The sequence below is a fragment of the Cherax quadricarinatus genome, chromosome 64 (genome assembly GCF_038502225.1).
Source record: "Cherax quadricarinatus isolate ZL_2023a chromosome 64, ASM3850222v1, whole genome shotgun sequence".
NCBI classification, from domain to species: Eukaryota; Metazoa; Arthropoda; class Malacostraca; order Decapoda; family Parastacidae; genus Cherax; species Cherax quadricarinatus.
The window spans coordinates 15,353,506-15,376,909 of NC_091355.1; the positions used below are offsets into that span (position 1 = coordinate 15,353,506).

The following is a 23,404-nucleotide window of genomic DNA, read 5'->3' on the forward strand; positions in this document are numbered from 1 at the left end:
GAGTGTGCCTGTAAGTGCCTGAGTGTACCTGTAAGTGCCTGAGTGTGCCTGTAAGTGCCTGAGTGTACCTGTAAGTGCCTGAGTGTGCCTGTAAGTGCCTGCGTGTGCCTGTAAGTGCCTGTGTGTACCTGTAAGTGCCTGAGTGTGCCTGTAAGTGCCTGCGTGTACCTGTAAGTGCCTGCGTGTGCCTGTAAGTGCCTGTGTGTACCTGTAAGTGCCTGAGTGTGCCTGTAAGTGCCTGTGTGTACCTGTAAGTGCCTGAGTGTGCCTGTAAGTGCCTGAGTGTGCCTGTAAGTGCCTGCGTGTGCCTGTAAGTGCCTGTGTGTACCTGTAAGTGCCTGAGTGTGCCTGTAAGTGCCTGCGTGTACCTGTAAGTGCCTGCGTGTGCCTGTAAGTGCCTGTGTGTACCTGTAAGTGCCTGAGTGTGCCTGTAAGTGCCTGCGTGTACCTGTAAGTGCCTGCGTGTGCCTGTAAGTGCCTGTGTGTACCTGTAAGTGCCTGAGTGTGCCTGTAAGTGCCTGCGTGTACCTGTAAGTGCCTGCGTGTGCCTGTAAGTGCCTGTGTGTACCTGTAAGTGCCTGAGTGTGCCTGTAAGTGCCTGCGTGTACCTGTAAGTGCCTGAGTGTGCCTGTAAGTGCCTGAGTGTGCCTGTAAGTGCCTGCGTGTGCCTGTAAGTGCCTGAGTGTACCTGTAAGTGCCTGAGTGTGCCTGTAAGTGCCTGCGTGTGCCTGTACGTGCCTGCGTGTGCCTGTAAGTGCCTGTGTGTGCCTGTAAGTGCCTGAGTGTACCTGTAAGTGCCTGAGTGTACCTGTAAGTGCCTGAGTGTGCCTGTAAGACCATTGTTAAATAATTTTATGTTATGTATATTAAGTTCATATAAAAATTATTTTTCTTAAACGATGGTCAGTGTTACTTAGAAAAATGATTTTATTTTTTAAGAAACTGGAAAAATCGGAATCCTCCTTTTCACGTGAAAATTTCTGAAAGTCGCATCTGATTAGCTTCAGACCTTGATAGAGCAACATCCGAGTGATTTCAGCGTTAATATACTTATGCATTTTAGGATATTAGTGTTTTTCCCCTCTCTCAAAAGATTTTGAATTAGGTTTAATCTTGTATATCGTAATTTACCATTTTTATTTAAAAAAATTGAATGTCAATTTCCATAAATTGACTTGTGCATTCCTCTTTCGATTCTCTTCAAATCATACACTGACCGAAATGCATCTAGTTAGCTTTGTAGTTAACTAGTGCTAATACATATGTATACTACCATTCACGTTAATAGCGTAAAGGGTGTCTAGTGGTCGTGCAAACACTCTTTGATCCAAATCACTAACCTCAATGTTACTAGTCCTACTAGACACACTGCAATCCTCAACTACTAGCATTGTACATTACTAGTGTCATTTCAATACACACACATTCACCAATCTCCCCCCTCCCCCTGTCCCATCAGTCCAATATACACTCACAAGCAGCACGGGTAATTAACGCTACCAGACACCACCTATTCACAACTGAATCTAGTGATATCAGATGCAATGAAAATATTCGCATCAATAATTATATTCATCTTGTTTTGTTAACCTACATTCAACGCATTATTCATCAAACTTTTTTCCTTACTGCTCAGTGCAATATCAAATGCCTCACAATTCCGTGTAATATCACATACCTCAGCCCAGTACAATAGCATCACATACCCTCACGATCCAGTAAAATATCACATACCCTCACGACCTAGTACAATAATATCACATACCCTCACGACCCAGTAAAATAATATCGCATACCCTCAAGACTCAGTAAAATATCACATACCCTCACGACCCAATAAAATATTACCACATACCCTCACGACCCAGTTCAATAATATCACATACCCTCACGACTCATTACAATAATATCACACCCGCACGACCCAGTACAATATCACACACACCTTCTCAGTAATATTGCATATCTCTTGATCTGACTGAGGTTTTGCTGTAAAGGTGCCATTTTATTGAATGCTCCGAGTTATTAGAATATTGCCGTGTAATTAGAATACTGCCGTCTTATTGGAATACTTCTTACCAACCTCATTTTTTCAGCGCTGTTTTTTTTACTTACTGACAATACGATTTTGAGGAAGGACGGGAGAGGGGAGGAAGCGAGGCTTTGTAGGTTTTAATTTGTTAATTTAGATTTATCAGTTGCGATATGAAGCTCACTCTTAATTGCGCTATTAAGTTGAAAACGTAAACTGAGTCGTGTAATTGGAAAAGTACACTTAATTAATTGTTACGTAATTGCGCTCAGTAGCTTATTAGATATTAATTCTTATCAAATACAGTATAGCGAATTCATTTCGTAAATGACTGTTTGTATCAATAATTTATCAGAAAGACTAATAATGCGCTGAAATTTTCTTGCTTCATGGAGCCTCATGTTGAGACTTTACAAACCTAATCTCACGTTTTCAGTGTTTTAATAGGTTAAGTTCCAACTCTTGGGCCTCTTGATGGTGTTCAGCTATAGTGGTTTCTACACAAATTAGTTTTTACAGACCAAGAACTGTTTTCGTACCTCAGCTCATTTCTGAGGTACACGCCCAACCCAGGATGAGACCCACACCAGTCGACTAACACCCAGTGAACAGGGGGCAGCAGGTGCAGTAAACATGCCCAGCGTATCTACCCGTACTGGGGATCAAACCCTGCGAGTTGAGTGCGCTACCAACCGAGCCACAGGACACCCCATGAGGGAGGTGATCTAGAGTTACTGGGCCCTTGAGGATGGTAAACTACAGCTGCTAGATTTCTAGTGTTCAGCGAAAGCTATTGGGCTTTATGAGCGTGTTAGTCTCCATCTTCTAGACTGTTTTAACTTCTAGGATTGTTTTAACTTCTAGGGAAGTTTTAACTTCTAGGATTGTTTTAACTTCTAGGGATGTTTTAACTTCAAGGATTGTTTTAACTTCTAGGGAAGTTTTAACTTCTAGGATTGTTTTAACTTCTAGGGATGTTTTAACTTCAAGGATTGTTTTAACTTCTAGGGAAGTTTTAACTTAAAGGATTGTTTTAACTTCTAATGATGTTTTAACTTCTAGGATTGTTTTAACTTCTAGGGAAGTTTTAACTTCTAGGATTGTTTTAACTTCTAGGGAAGTTTTAACTTCAAGGATTGTTTTAACTTCTAGGGATGTTTTAACTTCTAGGATTGTTTTAACTTCTAGGGAAGTTTTAACTTCAAGGATTGTTTTAACTTCTAGGGATGTTTTAACTTCTAGGATTGTTTTAACTTTTAGGGAAGTTTTAACTTCAAGGATTGTTTTAACTTCTAGGGATGTTTTAACTTCTAGGATTGTTTTAACTTCTAGGGATGTTTTAACTTCAAGGATTGTTTTAACTTCTAGGGATGGATTTGAGGATCAGCTACTATACCATTGGCGTGAATTGAGACTGTTGCAGGAGGATGGGTGGGGGAGAGACTGCCTTTATCAAACATGTTTTACATAGGCTTTGAACATTCTCTTTTACACATGGACAATAAACAACGATTTCTAAACCCTTGTTTCAAGAAACCCTAGGCTTCTGCGAACTTGTTTCAGAGAGTTCAAAAGTAAAAACTGGTGATAACACAAACCCAATTTCATTAGCAGTAACATAGTTTTTCTCTGTATAACTTTCCTCCAAGATTTATGTACAGTAACTTATGAAAGCTTCATCCGAAAGGCTTCAAACTTTCAATTTAGTTGAATTTTATGCAAGACAGTCCCTTGTTGTAGAAGTTGTGCAAAGCTTATTCTATCAATTAAAAAATAATAATTGCAGAATCTTCAGAGTAAATCAGAATTTAATAGGATAGTTTCCCATCACTTTACTCATATCCCAAGAATTCCGTCAAACTATGTTAAATGGTAAGCTAAATATTACTTATTTTTTTGTTACTGTTTCCTAATTTTTGTTAGGTGAATAAATAAATACAAATATTGATGTTATATGCTTACGTTCAGGTCTCCATTTTTTCAGGATAGACATAAATGTGCTGGGAAATATAATGAGATAGAAACGTGCAACACCTGGGTATCTTTACTGTGGAAACGTTTCGCTACAAAGTGGCTTTATCAGTCCAATACAAAGAACAGTGATGATCAGAAGGAGAATAAGGTAATCAGTCCCTCAGCCTGGAGTCGATGTAATCAGTCCATCAATCTTGATGGACTGAGGGACTGATTACTTTCTCCTTCCGATCTTCGCTATTCTTCTTTGTATTGGACTGATGAAGCCACTGTGTGGCGAAATGTTTCCACAGTAAAGATACCAAAGTGTTACAAATATGATGAGACAATGTATTTTGAAATTTTTCTTACGAAAATAAGCTGAAGGCACTGAACTTGCGCTCTCTGGAAAATAGCAGAATTCGGGAAGACGTGACCGAAGTTTGCAAATGGAAACTGGAGTAAATAAAGTGGATGTAAATAGCACGTTGAAAATATTTAAAGGCAGGATGGGCGGCAATGGATTCAAGATGGATAAAATCTAAATTTCGAGAGAATATTGGGAAGTACTAGCTTGGCAATAGACTTGAAGATGTGTGGAACAAACTCTCAGGCAGCATCACTTAGCAAAAACTTTGGTTCACTTTAAATATAGGTTAGACGGGTACATGAGTGGGTGTTGGTGGGTGTGAGTATGAACTGCCTAGAATGGGCCATTAAGCTTGCTCCAGCGTTCCTGCGTTCACGTGTAGTTGTGTATTATTTTATCAAGAAACTCTACTATTTATGATTCTTTCCGATAGAAAGCATAACTTAATAGAAAGCGCAGGATGAGACTATACCTTAGCAAGATGCCATTTTTCATGTAATAAGGGAAGTAAATAAGAGTGAATTTGGAGAATAAAAAGTAACAACGTGACATGAACAATGCACAAAAAAACCCACACATAGGAGGATAAAAATAGTGACCAAGTTTCAGTCCGACTTGAACCATTAACTAGTCACGCAGAAGCGAGAAGGGAAGGGAACCAGTATGTATCCGAGAGAGGGGCAGGGCCGGAAGAAGACCGAGAAAGTGTGGTAGTATAATTGTAGATGTGGTGGTAGTAGTGGCAGAGGTAGTTTAAAGTGAGCGGCCATATTGACAACTTTCGTTGCATTTTTTTAGTGGAGACAGTGTTGTAAAATAATGTGAAGATTATGTTTCATGCATGATGGGTGAAAACCAGGTAAAGCAAACATGCAATAAAACCAAGTATAACAAATATATGCAATAAAACAATGTCAAATATATGCAATAAAACAATGTCAAACAAATATATGCAATAAAATCTGTTTCGTTGATGAATTCAACTGTATCAAGACGAGTTGCCTAGTATAGGGTTAATTAATCACAAATTCATTACAACTTTTAGAAGCAAGAGATTCAACCAGCCAAACTGTTCTACTTGTTTACATTCAGCACAACACATTTTGTAGCATATAAGGCGCACGACAGAAGTATCATTACAGTAAAGCAGTAATCATATTCAAGGGCTAATTACCCTTTTATTTGACACTAAAGCATAACCCAGAACCTACGCTTGACCCTGACCTTGAGCATATAAGGCGCAGGGCGATTTTTCTGGACTTTTTGTGGGAAAAAGGCTCGCCTAATATGGTACACACAAATACGGTACACACAAATGAAATTTCGGAGAATTTTTTTTTTTTTTTGGCCTGCAGATATTTGCAAGAACATACATCAAGAAAGGATATGCAAAATTTTGTTGATTTCTGATTAAAAAAAAGGGCTCTTGTAAGGACTGTGTTGTATCACGCCAATTCCGTTCCCAGTTCTTCTTGCACACTTTGCTTGCTTCACGATATAGTAAGGGTCTCATTTCATAGATAGGAATGCGTACTTGAGAAGCAAAATCTGATACTAGAAACTCACTGAGCCTTCAAAAGTCACTAAACGTATTTTACCCCCGAAGAGGCTACTTTATAAAACCCCACTGGGTGGATATTTCAAAAGAATACAAGGTAGTAATGATTCAGGAAATCGTAATAACATTATTCCAAACAAATCACTGAACTGATGGGTTTGAACCCGTGACAAGTCGTTAGTGTCATGAGACGAGCTCCTGATATATAACTGCTTAGGGTATGGGATTATCATGGGGGAGCACTAAACCCGTAGGGATTTAGGAGGAAGGGGATGGAAGGCATAAAGCTTAATTGGGGGAATTGGAGAATAGATCCAATTTCCCTAGATCAAGAGCCTCCCACCAACTTCAAGGAGCCTCCCTTGAGGGGTTAGGGTAGGAGATTAAAGAGGGACGAAGCCCCCATCAGACCCTAGTCTTCAAGGACTCTTTCAGAGCAGTAGTTCTTAATCTATTTTGAGTTGTGCCACTATCGCACTTTGTCTTCATCTCCACGCTCCCCTTCTTCCTTCATATAAAATTCTAAATGTAATATTAAAGAAAGTCGTCTTTACCTAATTAGAAAAAACTGAGAAACTATTCATTCTTAACTTCAGTATTTTTAAATATTCAAAAGTGTGTTTAAAAAGCAAATTATCAGTACAAAACATGTTCCATATTTTTGCTCTGTGTTCGCCCTCACCATGGAAATTACTCACGTCAGTCTAGGGGTAAGCGAGACCGTCTGTTGAGAACCGCTGGTTTAGGACAATGAGTAGAGAGGAAAGCCGCCCACTAGCCACTGATCTACAAAGATGCTTGAGAGTAAGATAACAGAGAGGGTAGGCGCTCTACTAGCGCTTGATCATCAAGGATGGTTTTAGGTAAGGAAGTAGAGGGGTAAGTCTCACCACACTCATTATTGATAAAACAGTTTGGCTTGTGCTATGGACCTCCCACGTTTAACTCATCTTGACACTATACCCATGCTAATTTTCAGTAATTGTACACAGGAGTTACACTGCAGACAACTCACCGTTATTTTTGTCTTGTACGTGTAGATGGAGCAGGTTGGTGGCGTCTCTCTTCATGTCTTAATCCCCCTCCCCAAAACTACTAACTAATATTGCGAACATCCTCCAGCAACATCTTTCCTACTTACCACCTACTGTATGGGAAACATACATCGCCATAATTAAGAATAATAAAAGTCCATTACGCCACAAAAGAACAGTACAAGAAACAACTGCTTCACAGGTACTGAAGGCTCAGTCCAGCAGTCTACAGGCCGCACTGCAGCAGTCTGCAAAAATATACAAACTTAATAAATATACAAAGACCATAGTCAATAAATTGAATAACTGATTCTACTTAACACTAGAAAAGCTGGCTGAACTGAGGCTGGAAACCAAGATGCTCTTAAGCACTAGAGGGTTGATAATTGACTCCAAGTCTGGTCTTTAAGCACTTGAAATCCTATCTCTAAAATACAGCATAGGAATCTTATAACCGATTTCATAACGGTCTTGTATTTCATTTGTCTACATTTTCATTTTGGAATTAGTATTTATGATGACACTGACAAAGAAGTTAGAGTTGCGCATCCTCATCTCCATAGTTAAAGCCATTCTTCTGAAGGATATCACCTCTGATAGACTAGAAATCATAGATGTCCAGACACCTGAGAGCACTAGCATCAAATTAGAAAAGTATGCGAATGGGCAGCATAAATCGTCGATTAGGTTGTCTGACACAGTGATTGCCAGAATCAGAATTGAATATCATCTTTTATCGATACAAGCAGATACCACAGTTAAACCTCCTAACCTAACATATTATAAATATGAGCTGTGAGGAATGGAGTACAATAGCAAAGTATTATATTAAGGCATAGGTGAAATGAATAAATCATACAACTTAGATGACTCTGAATATTGGAGAAGAAAATAGCGAAATAAAACTGACTTGTACCTTTAATCTGCAACATTTACAGGTGCTGTGGATAAGCATCTTCCGCCAGGAGTACATTGTTTTCATCCACAGTGAGACAGGCAGCCAGGTATCTATTACGAAGATCAGAGTCTACAAAATGTGACTGGGTGGAGGGTAGCGATGGTGAGGTCCGAAGACAGGAAGGGTTATATTTTTAGTAGCTAAAACCCTGAGTAGTTTTAAAAAAGGTTAGATAAATACATGAGACGGTGTGGGTGGGTGTGAAATGGACCTGCCTAGCTTGGACCGAGACTTGCAGCAGTGCTCCTGTCTTTTCAAATGAGTATAACTTGGGCCTGCCAAGAATAGGCCAGTTGGCCTGCTGCAGTGCTTATGTTCTTTAGGGAGCGAGGAGACATAATTAACACATGTTTCCCAGAAACATGAAAAACGTTTCCTAGGACATGCATAAGGGATATATTTGTTGAGATGTTTCTCTTACAATATTATCAGGTGAAAGACAGAACAGGAACAATCATCCCAGAATAAATGGGGTGACATTCAGTGTCATGTTAAAGAATGTTTCGTCTCTGGATGTGTCGATGTCTTAACATAAGCAATTATCACTAGTATTCTTCAAGAATAGTTTAAATATGCTTTATCCACCCCAATTCCTTTCAAACATCTTCGTAAATCCATGCAAACTTGTCCTAGCAAACTTATCCTAGCAAACTTGTCCTCCAAGCATTTCTGAAAATCAAACCGAACATTCGAGAGATATACATTTGGTCGAGGGCTTGAAATGGGATGCCATTAGACACACGTTACCCTATTTTAGTCAGGCCATTGTACCTTTACTCAAAAGTATCCAGGGAAACATTCGAATAGAAGAGGTAATTTTTCATAGTGAACCAAGGGGAGGTGGGCATCATCCAATAACCACGCCTGTAAAACTTATAAGTCCATTTTCCATGAAATTGGTAAGAAAAGTAAAGAATACGTCACTTGGGTAATAAAGCTCATCAATAGATATTTACCTGGAGAGAGTTCCGGGGGTCAACGCCCCCGCGGCCCGGTCTGAGACCAGGCCTCCTGGTGGATCAGAGCCTGATCAACCAGGCTGTTGCTGCTGGCTGCACGCAAACCAACATACGAGCCACAGCCCGGCTGATCCGGAACTGACTTTAGGTGCTTGTCCAGTGCCAGCTTGAAGACTGCCAGGGGTCTGTTGGTAATCCCCCTTATGTGTGCTGGGAGGCAGTTGAACAGTCTCGGGCCCCTGACACTTATAGATCCCTACCGAAGATAATGGTGAGGACGATACAAAATTAAGAACAGCAGCAGCTGAATGGACCAGACTGTTACAACGGGAATGATGAGGTATATACACATAACGTTTCTCTTTCAATTTGCCAAAAAAAAAGTCTTTTAATTTGGCAAGGATTTCTTGCTAATAGTCAAGGATGTCTTTAATAGTTTAGGACGTCTGTTTAATGGTTTAGGACGGCTGTTTAATAGTTAAAAAAGTCTTCCAGTAGGTAAAAGCGTCATTTTAATAGAGTAAGAAAATCATTTTAATAGATAATGACGTATTCTAATCTTGCAAAACACATATAACCCGCTCATAGGAGAGGGAAGCTTACGAGGTTTTCGGTCCGACTTGGATTATTTACAAAGTCACACTAACAGTATAAAATGAGGTAGCCAGTGTACATAGGCGAGAACAAGAGAGGAAGATAGTTCTACATTTAGATTTTCTCTCGTAGTCGCTTTAATTATTGAGGAAGTCTTTTAATTTGGTAAAGCCGCGTCTTCAATAATTATAGTTATATATTAATTTGGTGAAGGTTGTCTTTTTTTAACAATTAAGAACGCATTTCAGCTTGGTAAGGATGAAGTATTAATATATGCGACGTTTTAATAGATAAAAATACGATTTCTTATTTTCCGGCATATAAGGCGCGCCTTTTCTCACAAAATAGACTTGGAAAATCAGCCTGCGCCTTATATGCTCAAGGCCAGGGTCAAGGGAAGCCTTTGGATTACCCTTTCTCGTAAAGTAAGAGGGTAATTAGCCCTTGAATATGATTACTGATTTACTGTCATGATACTACTGTCGTGCGCCTTATATGCCGGAATATAAGGTATATCCTATTCCAGTATTACAGATGTAACCTTCTGCATAAGTAATTACGGTATAAGATGGTAAGATATTGTTCAAAAAAAAAAAAAAAACTATACCACGGGTGGGGTTTGAACCCGCGGTCAGAGAGTCTCAAAAACTCCAATCATGTTAACAACTTTGAAGGGACTTGAGCTAGAATTTGTCACGGCCATGCTAGCGGGAGATTCGTCTGTAAAAACTTGCATTTGTGGACACAGTGGTGCCTATGCTAACCTTCCTATGGTGTAGAGATATAGCTAGTTGGATGAATCTTATTAAGTTAGCTGGTCCAGTGGCTAACGCGACGGTCTGGAGTTTTGAGACTCTCTGACCGCGGGTTCTATCCCCACCCGTGATATGGTTTGTTTGCAATCGTGTCATTACGATTTCGTCTTATTTACTTCAAGATCTTTTATAATTCACAAAAAAAGACAAAAATCGTGTATATAAGGTCAGCTTTTACGTATGAAATAATAGTGTGTGTAAATTTCCTTAACAGTAGACATCCTCTAAAACAGATGATGTCTACATCATAAGTGAAGTTGATGTACACATTTCTTAAGATATCATTTGCTAAGATGTAGATATTATCTGTTAGGATTTCTGTTAAGATGCAGACATCATCTGTTAAGATGTCTAGATCCTAATATGAAGTAGACATATTAGGATGTAGACATCTGTTAAGACATCATCTGTTAAGGTGATGTAGACATCTGTTAAGACATCTGTTAAGGTGATGTAGACATCTGTTAAGACATCTGTTAAGGTGATGTAGACATCTGTTAAGACGATGTAGACATCTGTTAAGACGATGTAGACATCGGCCGAATTCTGAGTTAGGTTTCTGTTATTTAAATCATCTAAATATAAAGCTGTTGAAGAGTCTTATATGGTAACCTATACAGGATGATCATATAAAATTTCATTAGGGCATAAAACTAATGATGTGGGTTCTTGATCCAGGGGGCAGGAGGGAGGAGTTTTTAATTAAGAGGTTCTTGATTCAAGGCCTAGGAGGTGGGTGTGGGACTTTTTATCCAAGGTTCAGGTGATTGTGTGTTGTATTGACGAAAAATCTAGCGGATGTGAGGTGTAGTTCTCGATCCAAGGTCTGGGAGGAAGCTAAATGTGGTTGAATGATGAGAAATTGGTTGGTGTAACCACTTATCCGAGGTTCAGGAAACTGCAGGGGTGGGTGTTGATCCAAGGTGCAGGAAAGGGTTGAATGGGGATCTTGATCCAAGGTCCTCGAGATAAGTGGTGTGATTCTTAATCCAAGGTTCCTTTGTCAGGAAGGTGGCACTGTGCGAGTCTTGGTGCTACATTAAAGAGGGTGGCACTGTGTGGTTATTGGTGCTACATTACTTAAAGAAGGTGGCACTGTGTGGTTCTTGGTGCTACATTGCTTAACGAAGGTGGCACTGTGTGGTTCTTGGTGCTACATTGCTTAACGAAGGTGGCACTGTGTGGTTCTTGGTGCTACATTGCTTAACGAAGGTGGCACTGTGTGGTTCTTGGTGCTACATTGCTTAACGAAGGTGGCACTGTGTGGTTCTTGGTGCTACATTGCTTAACGAAGGTGGCACTGTGTGGTTCTTGATATGACAGTTGCCAAATTTTCTATATTTATCCCAAATATCATCGTACAGAAATTGTGCGTCATACAAAGTTCACTGTACAATCCATATATACCTACTAAAAACTAATAAACTGCCTATTTGTTTTGAAAAAAAACGCACAAAGTTTACCATTAATTTGCAAGACTATATTGCAACATTAGTAACAAAATAATTGAAGAATACAGATACACAGCCTATTCAAGAGTCTTACTTTCTATCTGTGTTGTTAAAATAACGAGAAAAACACCTTGATCTGCTTACAATATTCTTTTCACTTATTCACACCTACTCCGTAAGGTTTCTAACACCGTATGGTTAACCAATTAAGAAAATTTCCTAGTAGTAGCAGCGGGGAAGATAGAAAGAATTGATATGTGTTTTCTTTCTTTTGGTTTCCGTCGTGGAGTGAAGAGATCATGGCGGATGTTGGGTTTGAGTAGTCTGGCAATACCTCAGTGGGACACATCTCGAATTTTACGGGAGAGCGAGAAACAAAAAATAAAAAGGGTTTAGTACTGACCCCTCAACTCCTCCACACACACACACACACACACACAGACAGACAGACAGACAGACAGACAGACAGACAGACAGACAGACAGACAGACAGACAGACACAGACAGACACACACACACACACACACACACACACACACACACACACACACACACACACACAGTTCCACATAAGAGATTAGTGAAAAAGCTGGAGGACCAGGCAGAGGTAACAGGGAAGGCACTACAATGGATCAGGGAATACTTCTCAGGAAGACAACAGCGAGTCATGGTACGTTGCGAGGTGTCAGAGTGGGCGCCTATGAAGAGCGGGGTTCCACAGGGGTCAGTCCTAAGACTGGTGCTGTTTCTGATCTAAGTGGACGACATGACGGAAGGAATAGACTCAAAAGTGTCACTGTTTGCAGATGATGTAAAATTGACGAGAAGACTCCAATCGGACGAGGACCAGGCAGAACTACAAAGAGATCTGGACAGGCTGCAGGCCTGGTCCAGCAACTGGCACCGAGTGTTCAACCTCAATAAGTGCAAAGTCATGAAGACTGGGGAAGGGCAAAGAAAACTGCAGAGTACTGTCTAGGGAGTCAGAGATTACAAACCTCACTCAAGGAAAAAGATCTTGGGATGAGTGTAACACCTGGTACATCTCCTGAGGCACACATCAAACAAATAACTGCTGCAGCATACGGGCGACTAGCAAACCTAAGAAAAGCATTCCGACATCTTGATAAGGAAGCGTTCAAGACCCTGTACACTGTGTACGTTAGGCCCATACTGGAGAATGCAGCACCAGTTTGGAACCCACACCTAGCCAAGCACGTAAAGAAACTAGAGAAAGTGCAAATGTTTGCAACTAGACTAGTTCCGGAGCTTAGGAATATGTGCTACGAGGAGAGGTTAAGGGAAATCGATCTGACGACATTGGAAGACTGGAGAGATAGTGGGGATATGATAACGACATATAAAATACTGAGAGGAATCGACAAGGTGGACAGAGACAGAATGTTGAAGAGATGGGACACAGAAACAAGGGGTCACAGTTGGAAGTTGAAGACTCAGATGTATCACAGGGATTTTAGTATTTCTTAAGTCACAGAGTTGTCAGGAAGTGGAATAGTCTGGGAAACGATTTAGTAGAGGCAGGATCCATACATATCTTTAAGAAGAGGTATGATAAAGCTCATGGAGCGGGAAGTGTGACGCAGTAGCGACCAGTGAAGAGGCGGGGCCAGGAGCTGTGATTCGACCCCTGCAACCTCAGCTAAGTGATTACAACTAGGCGAGTACAGACACAGACACACACACACACACACACACACACACACACACACACACCCGCAACCTCAACTAGGCGAGTACATCATTACATAAAGGAAAACACACTGTGATATTCTCTGAGGTCAGATTAAGACCTAAAAGTTGTCCGAGAGATTCGCCCCTCTTTTGAGAAAGTCACTGTGTGTGTGTGTGTGTGTGTGTGTGTGTGTGTGTGTGTGTGTGTGTGTGTGTGTGTGTGTGTGTGTGTGTGTGTGTGTGTGTGTGTGTGAGAGAGCGTTTTTCCAATCCTTCCTTGCCGTACATCTCGACTAACCCGATAATCGAAACCGAGTTCTTTCGTTTGAGAATGAAATATCCCACCCACTGAGCTATGTGTAATCATTCCTTTCAGTAGTGTGGATAGTTTTGGTAGCATCAAGTGAGGAACAAAGGCAAAAACTACAAACAGTATTGCCTGTAGGATGCAATCAAATGCAGCTTCCCGGAACACAGTGCAGCCAGGATATAAAACTGGGAGTGAAATTTCTACATACAAACCAAACGCCAAGCTGGGCCAGTCCTCCACAAGTCTGGCCCCATGAGAACCCTTGCATATTCTAGTAGTTAGATATCCTAACAACGATTAGATCTCGACAGATTTACGACCTTGCTATGTAACGTGAATCAAGCTTGCAGCATACACAACCAGCACCACCTGAAGCCATGGCTGTGTTGAATGTCGAGAAGTCGAGTCCTGAGTTTGATATCTGGAATGACTCCGCTGGATTAGATTAGGTATGGGTTCAAAGTCATTATTATCTGCCCTACGGACTTTTTTTTGATTAATCGGGATCCCAAATTATATGTAAACTACAGAATTCCACGTCAGTGCTACCAAAAAAAAAAACACAAAACGAAAACAGAGACGATGGATTCATAGTCTTGTCTTTATTTGATTATAAGTATAGAAAAGTCGAGAAAAAGTATAAGAAATCCAAAAAATGGATCTGTGAAAATACTCAAGTTTCTGAGTATGGCATTAGCACTTCTCTTTCAGTTTGGATAGAAGACATTTTTGGGGTTAGCAATCCCGAAAGGTTATCAGCTTAGCATAATTCATAAAATTCAAGAAAATCTCCGTATGTTTTTTTCCACAGAATTACACTTATTTTGAGTTTGAAAGACATACAGCTTAAACGATGCTCTCATCTCGAGAATACTGACATTCAAAAGATATTAAGATCCATGGGTTAGGCACATGGAAGTACAGAATAATAATGTGAAAGAGAATAATAATGTGAAAGAATCACTAAGGATGTCTTAGAATTTAGGGTTGGAAAGATAAGCCATGAAAAAAGATGCATCGTAAGTGAATTGAGTGTGTGAGTGCACGCGCGCGCGCACACAAACACACACACACACACACACACACACACACACACACACAGTACAAGCGTGCGATAGTGAATGCTGGATACGAAACAGAAAAATAAGCTCTTTACTTCAAAGGGAACGGGGCGGAAAAAATATCACTCAGAAGGTCAAGAGAGAGGAAGCCGAAGCACTGTGTAAACCGGTAGCCACATGCTGAGGCCGAACTGCATATTTTTGGACTGTAAAGAGGCTTCTGATACAGTACTGAACAGAATATTGGGACAAAGGCTAAATAGCGGAAGGAATAACATGGAAGCACATCAACAGGAATAATTAACAGGAAGGAAACAACGAGTGACTTTACGAAAGGTGTCTTAATTGATGGATGAGTGAAGTTCCTCAAGGATCAGTACTAGAACCGATATAGTTACTTGAATTTGTGAATAACATGACGTAGATAATGCCAGACTAATGAGGTGAATACAAACAGGTAAAAATTAGGTAAACTTTAAATGGACAGATCAAGCTGCGGATTTTAGTTGGACATGTGGCTGTAAAGCTTCAAATCCAGCATGTGCAAAGTGTATGAAGATTGGGGATGGGCAAAGACTACAAATCTTACTCAAGTTGGATCTCGGAGTGTGCACTGCACCATTCATATTACCTGAATAACTGCTGCAGCAAGCGCGTGTCAGGATCCTAAGCAAGGAGGTATAACTCAGGCCCATATTGGTGTACGAAGCACCAGTAAGAAACTCATTGTTTAACATTTCAAGAAACTGGAGAGTGCGAGGCTTGCAAAGAGACTAGCAATGTAACCTTGGCAAATAATATCGACAAAGTGGCTTAATAAGACTCACGAGTAAACTCTACGACATATCCGAAAACGTATCGATCCCGAGACCTTGATCACTTCTAACATACAGAGATCGACAATAACAGCATGTAAAGACTGGGAGGGAAGAGGTGTGAATTACATAGTGACCTGATGAAAAGGCAAGTGAGGATTTTTGAGGTCAAGTGATTCCTGTGTTGTGAGATAAGTTAACCTCAGTCTGGTTGGGTATCAAGTACACCAGTGTTTCTTAAAATTTATAGCTTTTTTTTTTTTACACTTATCAATTTTACAGGCTAAGAACTGTTATCAAACTTGTGCTCATTTCAAAGCCCCACGACACCCCGGATACGACCCACAACAGTCAACTAACATACAGGTGCCTACTTGATAAATTAGACACATGTGCAACTCTTGGGTATCTTTATTGAGGAAACGTTTCGCCACACAGTGGCTTCATCAGTCCATACAAAGGAGAATCTTGAACAGGAGGAGAATGAGGTAATCAGTCCCTCAACCTTGAGTCGATGTGGTCAGTCCATCAATCTTGAATAGAATACGGCATACGTGCGGAGGAGGAGCTTATAAACCGTTGGTAGGAGAGGTGCAGCAGTCATAGGTGGTGCCACACTTGTTCAATGTGGAAGTAGGTCGTGCCCAAGAATTAGGCAAGCGAAGAATTCCCAAGTATTAAGATCCCAAGAGGTTGCAGTGTCTGACAGGTTTGTAGATGAATGGTTCAGAGAACCGACATGTTGATAAATTAGACACATGTGCAACTCTTGGCTATCTTTACTGAGGAAACGTTTCGCCACACAGTGGCTTCATCAGTCCATACTTGGGAATTCTTCGCTTGCCTAATTCTTGGGCACGACCTACTTCCACATTGAACAAATGTGACACCACCTATGACTGCTGCACCTCTCCTACCAACGGTTTATAAGATCCTTCTCCGCACGTATGCTGTATTCTATTCAAGATTGATGGACTGACCACATCGACTCAAGGTTGAGGGACTGATTACCTCATTCTCCTCCTGTTCAAGATTCTCCTTTGTATGGACTGATGAAGCCACTGTGTTGCGAAACGTTTCCTCAATAAAGATAGCCAAGAGTTGCACATGTGTCTAATTTATCAACATGTCGGTTCTCTGAACCATTCATCTACAGGTACCTACTTACTGGTAGGTAAACAGGAAACATACCCAACGCTTTCACTATTGACGGGGATCGAGCAATGGACACTCAGTAACTTCTGGCATTATGCAGCACTTTAATAAGCCAACGCATTAGAGGGATTTATTAACTAGTGAGACTTAAATTAGCCAATGGTGCAGCTACAAAAGAGAAACTAATCGTGCTAAATCCCGCTGTCCAGATTCATATATATTTTTTTTAATTACTTGAAAATTTTCTCTGAATTATATTGACCCGTGCCAAAGAATGCAAGATGGTTTAAGAAGTTACACAGACATACTGAAAAGTATGTAGTTTTAAAAACGAATTCTTTGATATTTTCAACATCTTATGATCTTTAAGCCCCAAGATTGAAATCCAGGCTTAAGTTCCCCTCCGACTGAAATCCCTGCTGAGCCACTGGATCATATTTTCACTTCTAACGAGATTGGTGTCACTGTGTTTGTATATGAAATGCCCCAAGGTCAAGTATTTACCTTCACCTACTTTGTGTAAGTGAAAATAAAGAATTGAAGATAAACTGGAGAGTGAAAGAAATCAATGTAAATGAAAGTCGGCTGTAAATGTATGAAGAAAAATTTCAGTAGGGTATTAAATTCAGGGGATGATCTACCCGAAAAGTGTCTTATACTCGTATATCCAATCAGAAGCAGAAAGAAACGACTGATAAGTTTTCACCAACCCAAAGTGGAATAGATATGAAACACAGGAGAACCCCTGGTTCAGTCAACGTAATGAGACAAAATTCAGAAACATAGGGGCAAGGAAACAGTACAGCTACTAGAGAACAGATTCATGCTAACAGAAGAGTCAGAGATGATTATCTTTGGGTGAGAAAGACGCTGGGAAAGCTTGAAATTAGCAGAACCAAAGCTACTTCACAGTAACGTCAAGAAAGATGGCAATGAAGAATCTTGGCATAACTCTGAGGAATGAACAGGAAACACTCACAAAGTGACGGAGTTATGCAAAATAATAATTATTATGATTAAGCAAGGATCATTGTCTGAGAAGAAAGTCAAGATGAAACAAACAGAATTATGACATGCTGAAATAGTTAATGAGGTGGTTAGAGGATCCTTAAAGGAACTTGAAATACTGAAGACATCCGGATCAGATGTATATTCCCAACAATTATTAATAAATGAAACCGAAATATTTTGCGAGTGGTATCTAACTCTTTAACAATTCATTAATAACCTGTGAAGCATTATATGGCTTGGAAGATGACAAATAAAACTGTGTGATACGCAAGTTCCAGATAATAATTTTGACGAGGATTCAAGTTGATCATCATCACAAAGGTAAATGGATGGCCCCATTATTATAATCAAAAAGAAGCGCTAAGCCACAAGGGCTATACAGCATGGATGGCCCCAGCTTACAGTTTTAGACACACATTTCCACTCCTCTGAAAGAATGTTGGGGACACAGAAGAAGTGTACTCCATACAGGAGTTCAAAATAGATATCATAAAGCTATTTCAAGTCTTCGGTTGTGAGGTAGAGCGCGTATTCCCACAAATAGGTGATTAAAAATAGGTAGTTACAATTAGGTAATTATAGAACCACGCAATTTACTACTGTAATTGGTGTATTTGGTCACGCAGAGCTCGCCAGCTGCACTAATAAATATAATTACTATTTTTCCTATGTGATGGTAATAAATAGTCGTTGGTAAATTTCCAATAGGAAAACAGCCGGGATTAATCGGTAGGTCTGGCTGCTATCATTTAAAGCAGGCGGTCCCCAATTCCTGCATTAAATCTCCTTATAATTGCCCAGATCTCCACATTAGTTCCTCCAGTTCCAATATTTTATTTTATGCATTTTTAAATTCCTTCTCGCTACCCCTCCTAAAAATGAGCCTTTATCTCAGGGATGCACAACCGGCTGGCCGATGGCCTCACGCCGCCCGTGAGCCTCACGCCGCCCGTGAGCCTCACGCCGCCCGTGAGCCTCACGCGGCCCGTGAGCCTCACGCGGCCCGTGAGCCTTATGCGACCCGTGAGCCTCACGCGGCCCGTGAGCCTCACGCCGCCCGTGAGCCTCACGCCGCTCGTGAGCCTCACGCCGCCCGTGAGCCTCACGCCGCCCGTGAGCCTCACGCCGCCCGTGAGCCTCACGCCGCCCGTGAGCCTCACGCCGCCCGTGAGCCTCACGCCGCCCGTGAGCCTCACGCGGCCAGTAAGTAGCAAAACTGTGGTCCACAATAAGTTTTATATATGAAAAAATATTTCACGTATACGTGACCCTGAATACCTTCCATTGGCAATACTCTTTATATATATTACATATTGTATAAAAGATTTGCTGATTCATTAACTGTTACTTTAATAAGGTAATATACATATATGACCGTCTAAAATACTGGATTACCTGGTTCTGCATAAAACTTGTGGCCGCAGCTTGCGATTTACTTTATATATATATATATATATATATATATATATATATATATATATATATATATATATATATATATTATATATATATATATATATATATATATATATATATATATATATGCAAGGAATTCGCAAGAGCAGGCGAAATATACACAAACACTAATCTCTGGCTGAAGGAGACTCGAACCTACGAACCTTGGAACAAGGTACGCAGTGCTTTACTTCGCCTTCGTGTATATTTCGCCTGCTCTTGCGAATTCCTTGCAATGTTAATATCTCTAGTAAGGCTGATGCATGCAGGGGATGAGATGAAAAGCTGTAAGCCTTCTCCTTGAAAGCTGGCTGCCTTGGATCAAAGTCTAGCGCAAGCTGGACTCCAAGGTAATGGTCCAGTGTGAGTAGATAGGTAAAGCACTGCGTACCTTGTTCCAAGGTTTGTAGGTTCGAGTCTTCTTCAGCCAGAGATCAGTTTATATATATATATATATATATATATATATATATATATATATATATATATATATATATATATATATATATATATATATATATATATATATATATATAACTCGGTTTCAGGCAAATTTCGATTTCCGCATCCCTGTCACTAAAAGTGTACCCCTCTTCAGTTCTTCAACTCGCGTCCCTCGCTCAACTTTTGATAGCATCTTCAGAATTCAGAAAGATTTCTTCGCGTGTGGGGGGAATTAATACAATATCGAGAGACAGGAATCTCACACAAGTGGACGCAAAATTTCTTTATTTGTGAATTAGTAAATTTTTCCGGTGTTGAGCTATAGCTCGTTGTCCTGCCTTTTAGCCTTTTTGATGACTGTAAAGTTAACAATGTTTTATTTAACCAGTATATTTCCTGTACATGAATGGTATACAATACGGACAAGTTTATTTCCTGCTTCTGTTCTGTTCTCAAGTCTATTTCATTCTGAACCTTTCAGAGCAATGTAGAAACAGTAGTAGTGGTGGAGGCTGCGACAGTGGAAACTGGGATAGTAGTAGTGGTGTGATGGTGATAGTATTTGCAGTGGTAGATATAGAGGTAGTGGAGGTTGGTATAGGGTTGTTGTGGTGGTAGTGGTGGTGATAGTAGCAGATGTACCGGTGGTAAACTGTTAATGATGGTGGTGATTGTGGTAGGAGTAGAGGCTGTCACTGCAGTTGTACTAGCCCTAGCAGTAGACAAAACTTTACCGACACGATTAATAATAAACATACATGCACTTTTCTCTATGCGTCATGCAGAGGCGGCGCCAGAATTTCTGTACTGGAAGGTACTGGGGTGGCTAAGTGCTTTGAAGGGGAATAGAAGATTTGTACTGAAACAGCGTTATTACTATTTTTATTGGGGGAAAGGTTTGGAGGTTAAAAGAATTCTTTAGGGGGGCTGAAGCCCCCCAGCCCTACCGTAACGCCGCCCCTGACGTCATGAATTCCTTTCACTGTTTTTATTCCAATTGACAGTGTAGCCGGAGAAAAGTTGAGGGTGGAGAGAGTCTTCTCTTGTACCCTCTTATTCCAAACTAAAGCTAGGTGGACTATACCTCGTTTCAGGAGAATGTGTTTGTGTCCTGATGTCTGTCTACGAAACTGAAAACCTTAGTAAACAAAATACAGATGTGATTGGGTATATAAAAAGTAGAAAACATCCTAACTTTAGTGGAAAAGGGAAAGAGACGTCTGAGACTACTGTAAATAGCTTTGGAAATTATAAAATATGTACAAGTTTTCTAAATGGAGTAGTATTTAAAGAAATCTGGATTTACTTAAAATAAATAATTGATTTAAAGAAGAAAGTCCTTTTTACAACCCAAGAGAAGTTCTCTGTTAAGTAAAAGGATACATGTGAAACTAATGCGACTAATTACTCTGGCAACGTTTCGCTCTCATGTGTCCTTTTAAATAACATATTGTCGGTAATTCTACCAACATAATTGCGAAGTTCTATGACAGGGTGACAGACAGACAATAATGTGAAGGGTAGGAAGTCTTCGATTGTTAGAAAGAATTCGATTCTATACTAAACGAGAGAATGATGAACACCAAGAAAAAAAACATAAGATAGGTTCTACAATAAATCACAGAATACTCAAAGGAGAGAAGAAAGTGATGACCAGTGAGGACGTATCAAGAGGGGCAGATGTGACAAGTGGAGCACAACGAAGATCAGTGCTGTTACAAGTACTGGTCCTTATATATGTAACAGGTATAACAGAAGAGATAAAAATCCTGAATATCACTGTTCGAAGATGATGAAAATAAAAACCGAAGACAGCATGGAACCGCAAAAAAGCCGACTTGAACAGACAACAGACAAATACCTACTGAACGTCAACCTCAGCAAGTGTGAAACTGTGAAAATTAGACTGATATCAAAATACTGATTCACGAAACAATTGCAAACAAACAACGGAAAGGGTGGAGTTTGAACCCATGATGAAACAGTCATCGGGCCATTACAGTAGTAGGATAAAGACAAACATACGTAAAACATTTTCAGAATATACGCACTGAATCCTACATTCTCGATCTGTCTTACGTAACACGGAAAAGAGTGATGAACAATTTAACTTACTTTGCCTTTACAAGCTTGTAGGGTGCAGAGAACTAATAGAAAAGTAGAAATAAGTAGGATGTGCATCAATTAGGCGAGACCTAAATGAAAAAAAAAAAAACTGTATACTCTGGTGCACGGATGTCCGCTTCGTAGCCGTTACTGGTCACGCTATTTGCTACTTTCATGTTATGAGATGCTCATTTCACTTAAAGATGTAAAGGTCTCCTGATCTGACATTGCTTGGAAGAAGCCCATATGTATAAGTGGGGTGAGGAACACTCTCGGCTGAAGTTGCAACTGACGTCTTTAATCCAACTGCATTACTGCACATACCTTAAATCATGAACACATTTTAGTTTCCTGAAGGTCTCAGTGATTGTCTCATATATACTGAACATCCAGAAAAGGGGAATTATTGTGTCTCATTTATGAAGTCAATGAGAGGCAATTTCTATTATTGAGCCAGAAACTATCAAAATATTCCAATTCTAGCCAAACTGCGATGTCATCTACATATTTCAGCCTCTTTAGATTTATTATCTGGCTAATAATTCAGTCTCAAAGTATTCCATGAATAAATTTGCTTCGAATGAGCTTAGAGGATTTACCACTGCAAAACCCTGGGATTTCTTTTAAACAACAGTGTTACCACACACACACACACACACACACACACGTATCCATGCACTGAGGTGCACACATGCATACCTATTGCCAGAGTCCAAAGGTAATCAACACAAACAGTTTGCACACAGGTCAGAGCAGAGTTAATTCTTTATTGATATAATTCTCACTTTCATTAAAACAAAGTCGTACCCAGAGTGTCTCGCTCCAACCCCAGTAATAAGAAGCAGACGTGACTAAGTTGATGTCTGTTGGATCCTGATGTGAAGCTTTCGAGTGTGTTTGAGAGAGAGAGAGAGAGAGAGAGAGAGAGAGAGAGAGAGAGAGAGAGAGAGAGAGAGAGAGAGAGAGAGAGAGAGAGAGAGAGAGAGAGAGAGAGAGAGAGAGATGGAAAGGAGATATACATGAGATGAAAGGGAAACACGAACACATTTTCTCTCCTACCTCACACATGCAAACATCAGCTCAAACATCCACAACAGCTCACCCATCTCAATAATAATCCTCGCCCTCAGATACCCACAAAACCACCCACCGGCAGGAATGATTTGGAAAATGCATGGGTTGTCCTGGACGCCTATGGAGTTGTTGGCCCAGCAGTGAAGCATGCCGTAGTCCTTGTCTGAGGCGCCGACGAAGGTGTAGTGAGACGCCAAGTGTCCCCAGGGTAGTGGCTCACCCTTAGAGGTGTAGGTTCTCTCTGACCCGTTGAGACGCCAGTGGAAAGTGGCCCTGTTGAGGAAAATTATTTAGTTTAGTAATCACACACATACCACAAATAGGTGAGTATACACAAAGGAAGTGGGACGACTTAGACACCGAAATGGTAGAAGCAGAAGAATTCGTATACACTTTTAAGGATAGGCATGATAAGTCTCACGCAGCCAGAACAGAGTGAAACCAGTAGCGGCCAGCACAGAGGCTGGTAAGGAGCAGTGATTTGCCCACTGCAACCACACATAGAAGAATGCGCACACATACACACACCCATACACAAATACACCCATACACATCCA

At 40.4% G+C, this 23,404-nt stretch overlaps 1 protein-coding gene across 1 annotated transcript in view; it reads right to left on the minus strand.

Annotated features, from left to right (window-relative positions):
* LOC128700087 (neural cell adhesion molecule 2) overlaps positions 1–23,404 on the minus strand; it is a 379,174-nt gene that overhangs the window by 56,761 nt on the left and 299,009 nt on the right. The window contains exon 9 of the mRNA XM_053793043.2: positions 22,924–23,120. Coding sequence (XP_053649018.1) covers positions 22,924–23,120 — 197 coding nt within the window. The remainder of the gene's footprint in view (positions 1–22,923; positions 23,121–23,404) is intronic.